Source organism: Ornithodoros turicata, chromosome 1 (genome assembly GCF_037126465.1).
Source record: "Ornithodoros turicata isolate Travis chromosome 1, ASM3712646v1, whole genome shotgun sequence".
Classification (NCBI taxonomy): Eukaryota; Metazoa; Arthropoda; class Arachnida; order Ixodida; family Argasidae; genus Ornithodoros; species Ornithodoros turicata.
The window spans coordinates 92,046,515-92,052,514 of NC_088201.1; the positions used below are offsets into that span (position 1 = coordinate 92,046,515).

The 6,000-nt window shown below is 47.9% G+C and overlaps 1 protein-coding gene across 1 annotated transcript; it reads right to left on the minus strand.

Annotated features, from left to right (window-relative positions):
- Nucleotides 1–165: 165 nt before the first annotated feature.
- Nucleotides 166–3,595, minus strand: LOC135366332 (condensin complex subunit 3-like). Its single transcript, XM_064599006.1, has one exon. It carries the CDS (start codon nt 3,459–3,461, stop codon nt 660–662), a length of 2,802 nt encoding a protein of 933 aa, XP_064455076.1. The 5' UTR covers nt 3,462–3,595; the 3' UTR covers nt 166–659.
- Nucleotides 3,596–6,000: the final 2,405 nt, after the last annotated feature.

A 6,000-nucleotide genomic window follows, 5' to 3' on the forward strand; every position in this document is an offset into this window, starting at 1 on the left:
AGCTGGTCGCACGGCAGTTCGAGTTTTGTGTAGGAAGTTGACCCATGTGAACGGTGCCTTGAATGTATGAAAGGGGTTGGGACACTTTCATAGGTGTGGTTCATTACATCATGGATGCACTGTACGGCATGCCAGAATACCGAGGACTTATTCTTCTCTGTGTCGTACTTAAGAAGATGATTGAAACTTTATTTGTAGCATTCACTGCCCAACAACAAGGAAGAGGCGTCAGACGTGTCATGCACGTGCAACTAGTGCGCTGATCAACACTGCAAAAATAAAGCAATAAGAGACTTCTTGCATCGTTCCACTCACTGTTCAGGCTGAAAGCGAGCGTAGTCATTATCGAATGTACGGGAGTCGTTGTTTTTGGATGGTCAGCGAGATAGATGTACTGTGGATGATCCTGTGCACGTCCACCAAGGCACCTCGTCTATCTCTCTGCACAAAAGTAACCTATAGTTCCAGACAGTTTTGAGATGACATACTTCATGCCCTCGTAATGCGCAAGAAACGATAAGCCCTAATAAATGCGAAGAAAAAACAAAGAGCACGCATGCAACGAAAAACCTGAATAAATCGAATACATTTTCATAAATTATGTAACTCGCATAAATATTGCATATGGTAGGAGTCACAGGAAAAAGAAAGAAACGAGGCTACATCTCGGGTGATGATGGAAACAAATCCTGCGAACTCAACACTTCCTGCTGCTGAATCAGTCTAGGAGCCCTCCTGACACTTCTTGTTGAAGTTGTGGTCACACTGTCTATTGTGACGGAAGTTCCGGTGTCATCGTCATCTTCCTGCTGAGGGGTCAACCTCACCTTGGATGCGAACTTGTTGACCAATGCCAGGCTCCTCTTTTCTCTTACCCTTTTCTCCATCTGTCTGGCAGCAACTTGGAGCTCCTTGAAAGACGCATTCTCCGTAATCTGCAACAACGACAGGGCCTTCAGAAGCACGTGGATGTCCGAAGCATAAGGATTCTTCAGCACTTCGTTGCAGAGCTCTTCCGCAAGCCGATCGTGCGACGTCTGTTCCGTGGGCTTTGAAGCTTCCGTGTCTTCTACTGCTGCTCGGGGTAGTGTCACGTCTACAAGAAATGCCACCACTTCAAGGGGATCGATCTGAGACAGAGGGCTCGATGGTGGGGCGGAGAAGAGTGTCTTCAGGGTGACAAGAAAGGCCTCCTCAAAGCATCGGGCAGCTGTCTGTCCCGCAGATGAATATGCAGCCATGAACGCCCCCAGTGTCTGCCGAAAAAGAGAATTTGGGTCCGTGCTTGGGTTGTACCAGAGCAAAATGAGCCTGGAAAGAAGGCTGGGCGAATATATATGGCCATAGATTTGAAGCATAGAAAGTCCCTCCGCGGCGGCGGTTCTCACGTCGCCATCTTCGGCATCGAGGAACCTGACAAAAAACGACACAAGTGGATCGAGGCTCCACGCGTCGCACGAATCCTCCTCGTCCCCGTCCTGTCCATCCACGATGTTCTTGAAGATGGTTACGAAAGCTTCAGCACCAAAGGAAAGGACCAGGTCAAAAACTCCACTCAGAGCAACCACTTGGATCGGAGGATGGTCCACCAGGGCAATCTCCAACAATAGCCGTATGTGACGGACTGCAACTTGTTTGTTGAGAATGCAACAAAGAGCCAAGACACGCGTCGCCTGCTTCCGTACTGCCACATCCTCCATGGAAATTCTCGGAAGTATCATCTCGTAGATGCAGGTGTCCAATATTGGAGGCAGGGAAGTGAACACTGTATTCTCCAGCATCTCTGCAATGACGGTCAGACACTTGAGAACAACGTCGGGGTCACTATCCGTCGAGCAGCTTGCATCGTCTGTGTCGGGAAGTTCTCCCATCTCCTGGCGTTTCTCCTTCAGGATCCCTTCGGCCTCCTGAATCCTTTCCTTCACGTCGATAGCCTTGGCAAAATCTTCCTCGTTGATGGCTTCTGCAAGCTCTTCACGCATTATGTTAAGTTCAACTTTCATACGTGCCACTTGAACATCCCACGGCTGTGACTGGTCTTCGTTTACAGCCAGAAAGCTCGTCATCCACGGAGCCTGGATTTCCGCCACCATGGACATGATTTCCTGGAGCATCTTGTCTTTCTCGGGGTGTATCATGCGCATCGTCTTGACCAGCTGAGGCACAATTAAAGACCCCACTTTTGGAGACTGAAACAGCTGCTGCATGCTTTGTGCTAACATCGCCCTTCCTGCATTGTCACTCATATCTGCCACTGTGGCCAAGCCAATCAACTGCTGAGAAATGAAACAGTGCTCCAACTTCTTCAGTGTATCACTGTCTTCATCTAGCGACAGCACAAAGTCACAGACGTAACTGCTGTACGTGACAAGCTCCGGGAATATTGACTCCAACTGCAAATCGGCATCAGCCTCCTGCTTTGACTTTAGGAAGAGGGCAAGGTGCTTCCAGTACATTGCCCCTTCACAGGTCAACTTGTCAGATGGGATCACTCTTGTTTCGTTGAGGCATTCAGTTTTGAATGCCTCTGCGACTTCCTTCATGTCTAGCTTTTCAAAGAGAAGCTTCAGTACCTTTTCTATGGTTTCTTCGGAGCCATGGCAGTCGAGCATACGGAGCAAGGCCATGGGGCTTTCGCCGCACTGTGTGAGCCATGCTGGCAGAAGCTTCTCTGAGACTACTTTCTGGACCGGCAGAGAACGGTCATTGAGGCCGTCAACAAGAAGCGTCATCCTTTGCTTGATGGACAGGTACCTTATAGGCACTCTGTTGGTGACGCACTCCAAAGCCAATTTTCGGATTCCTTCCTTGACGTCTCTGGCTCTCGACAGAATAGCTTCCAACGACCGGTTCGACGGAACCACAGCTTTCAAAATTGCGCTTCGCACTTCTGGGTTAGGATCATTGTTCAGATGAAAGAGAAACACTTCCACTATTCTGCACTTAGAATTAGCTGGCTCCTGCAAACGTACCAGCGCTCCTGCTGCTTTTGCTCGCACTCCCGCTATGGTGTCGGACAGGCGGTTCATCATTTTAGCTTCCATATTCTCGAACAACTCGTCGTCAATAACGCTCTCGTCTTTCAGGTGATGCTGAATTCGGCCTACAAGTTCGCATGACCTCTGGCGAATCAGTCTATTGGCACATTCTGACCACTCTAATGCCGTAGTCAGGACATCGGTGAGAAGTTTATTTTGCGGCGGAGCGTCGTCCGACTTCGTTACCAATTCGGGTGAAGCTACGAACTGTGCTGTGAAATCAATTAGGCGTTCGGCACATACCGTTTTCTCGCTGTCCGGGAAAATTACTTGAAGTAGAGTCCGAAGCTCAGCGAAAAACTCGTCGTGATCTCTGGAGTTGTAAATCTTGAGGAGCTCACTGATGCCCTTCGCGAAGGCATTAGGGCGGCTTTGACAAATTACGAATATATCTCGCATATTGTCCATATTAATAGGAGCCATTCTGCATGTGAAGGATGCACAAAATCACTTCGTTTGGAGAAAAGCAACTTCCGCGTAACTCTCAAAAGGACGCTACACAGTACGCCATTTTCTTCGTAGTTCCCGCTCGTCTGCTCGAGCAAGCGTAGTGCAGCACCACAAGCGGCGTTCGACGGAACTATTTAGATATGTTTTTACAACGCTGGTTTTTCTCAATCATTTGTTGTTGTTGTTGTTTTGTTTGTTTTTTTCTGCAGTCAAATTCGATTTTCAGTTCGTAAATGAGTTGGAAAAACGTGAGTACAGTTAAAGTCACAGTGGCTCGTAGTCCTTACTGATTGACGCATCGAATCTCGCACGCATGGAAAAGTGAGCAATGGGCTGTGCTACAACACGTACAACAATAACAACCAGCTCGCGTGGCTGAGTGAGTGGTTAGCGTGCTGGCTTGTCACGTCGAGACTGGGAGGTACTCGGGTTTGAATCCCAGAGCTCTGCGCATTCCCCCAGACCGTTAGTCACATGGTTAGTCGTGACATTGCCCACCTCTGGGAGGCTGACAACGGCGAGCTCTCTCATTGGCACCACAACAAGAACAAGCGCATAAACAAACAATAATTCGAAGAGGCCCTCCAATTACGTTTTCAAAAATATATATATTACTTCGAAGTGGGTGCCGACAAGGAAGCTATCTGTGATGTTACCAGTGGAGAAAAACAATTTGGAGACATAACCGTGTGCACCCAGGGCCGGCGAGTGAAATAACGGAAACGTCAAGTTTTATTGTTTCTGAATATGTTATTAGGCGGTGCGTTGAAAGTATTAAAGATGACTACTCTCGGCCTCTGTTCAGAAATTACGGGCCGCGGGGATGGGTCATGACCGAGCCCCCTCCTCACGTCTCGATAACATATAGTCTAAATATTTCATTTTTATATGATTACGACGGGCCTTGGGTCGCACGAGCCCTTGAAGTGGTCCGGGCCCCGGGCCGCCATCCCCGGCTGCCCCCCCTCTCGCCGCTCCTATGTGTACCACGATAATCCAAAATAGCAAACAACGTATGCCGAGCAAAAGCAACCGTAACGGGCCGTGTAAAGCTAGGGTGTGGGTTCTGTAAATTTGAAATACTCCTTGTAGAGGAAATCAAAAAGTCACATAAGTATTGTTCATTGACCCAGATGCTACGCCCTTACCAATGTCGACGTTTTGTATTAAAACGCAAACTGCACGCCTGGATGTTTCACGAGAATCTCCCAGCTGAATAAGTCAGGAACGGCTGACACTATGGCAGGGGCGGATTCAGAGCTTCACGTTCGGGGGTGGGTTCTTTCTCGAAGCACGTGGCTAGGGGCGCTGAGATGGGGGAAAACCAAATTTCTTTATGTGAGAGAGACATCACTCAACCACACACACACCCTCGATTACCCACGTGCTGTGGGATCTTTTACTTTTTTTTTTTTTTTTTTTGTAGGCGTCCTCGATACATCGGCCAACTGACCAGTGAGTACTCGTTTACATACGCTCACTAATTACATACCAACACTAGCTTTCAAATTTTACTCCAAATGCTTCTGGCACCTGTACCATAACGATGGGGACCACAAAAAATATTCCAGCAAAAACAAAAACTCTCGTCGACACTCACCGCCGTATTCTTGAACGAGCCTAGACTCGAAACTCGACTCGAGCTGCTCCTCGAGGCCGGTTTTGCGCTTCATAAATCGACCTTGACTCGAAACGCTCCTCGAGTGGAGGAATTCCTCCGTGCATTCCTCGAAAATCTCGAGGTAGCATCGGTGCTACCTCGAGAACGCTCCTCAACTCGAGCTTGGCTGGTGTCATGGCGGAAGACAGGTCGTTCGCTGCGTCCATCGACTGCGTTTTGTACCACGATGGCCTTTAACTGGGTGCTGACAACATTACCACTGAGCGACAACGTTCAATAAGGGTCCATCAAACTCCTTTTGACCATTTTGATGATCACGAGTTCCTCATAGTATGGTATACGGAACGGTACCGCTTCATGAAGAAAACCGTACGAAGCCTTTTGGATACATTGCCAGTGGAGGAAAATGTGTGCAATCGTGGGCTGCCTCTACCTCCTGTGCTACAGCTGCCCGTCGACATGTGATTTTATGCCGTTAGGACTTTTCGAACTGCCACGGGAGACATTGTGAATGTGTCAGAAACGACGGTGTGCCGCGTTGTGGAAAAAATCCCACACCTTCTCGCAAGCACACTTTTCAAGACAAGATGTAATAAATGTTCCTTCTGTCGCGCTATTTAACACAAAGAAGGTGTGTTTGAAGGATGTTTTCACGCAAAAAGTGGTTCAAAAAAAGAAACAGTGCATTGACTGGACATCTAAAAAAATAAACATCTGATCTGCCTCCTCAATGTTTTTCTGTAATCTTTATACTGTATCAAGCTGGCCCAACCCCTGCTCCAGCTATCACCGAAACGGCTCAACAAATCTTCCATTCATGTTTTTTTTTCTCTCTCGTTTTCTTTTTCTTTTCTTTTTTTTTTTTTTTTGCAGTTGTTGTTCCAATAGTAC

Excerpts from the sequence above, each read along its gene's own strand:
- LOC135366332 (XM_064599006.1), bottom strand. The coding sequence starts at position 3,461 with ATGGCTCCTATTAATATGGACAATATGCGAGATATATTCGTAATTTGT.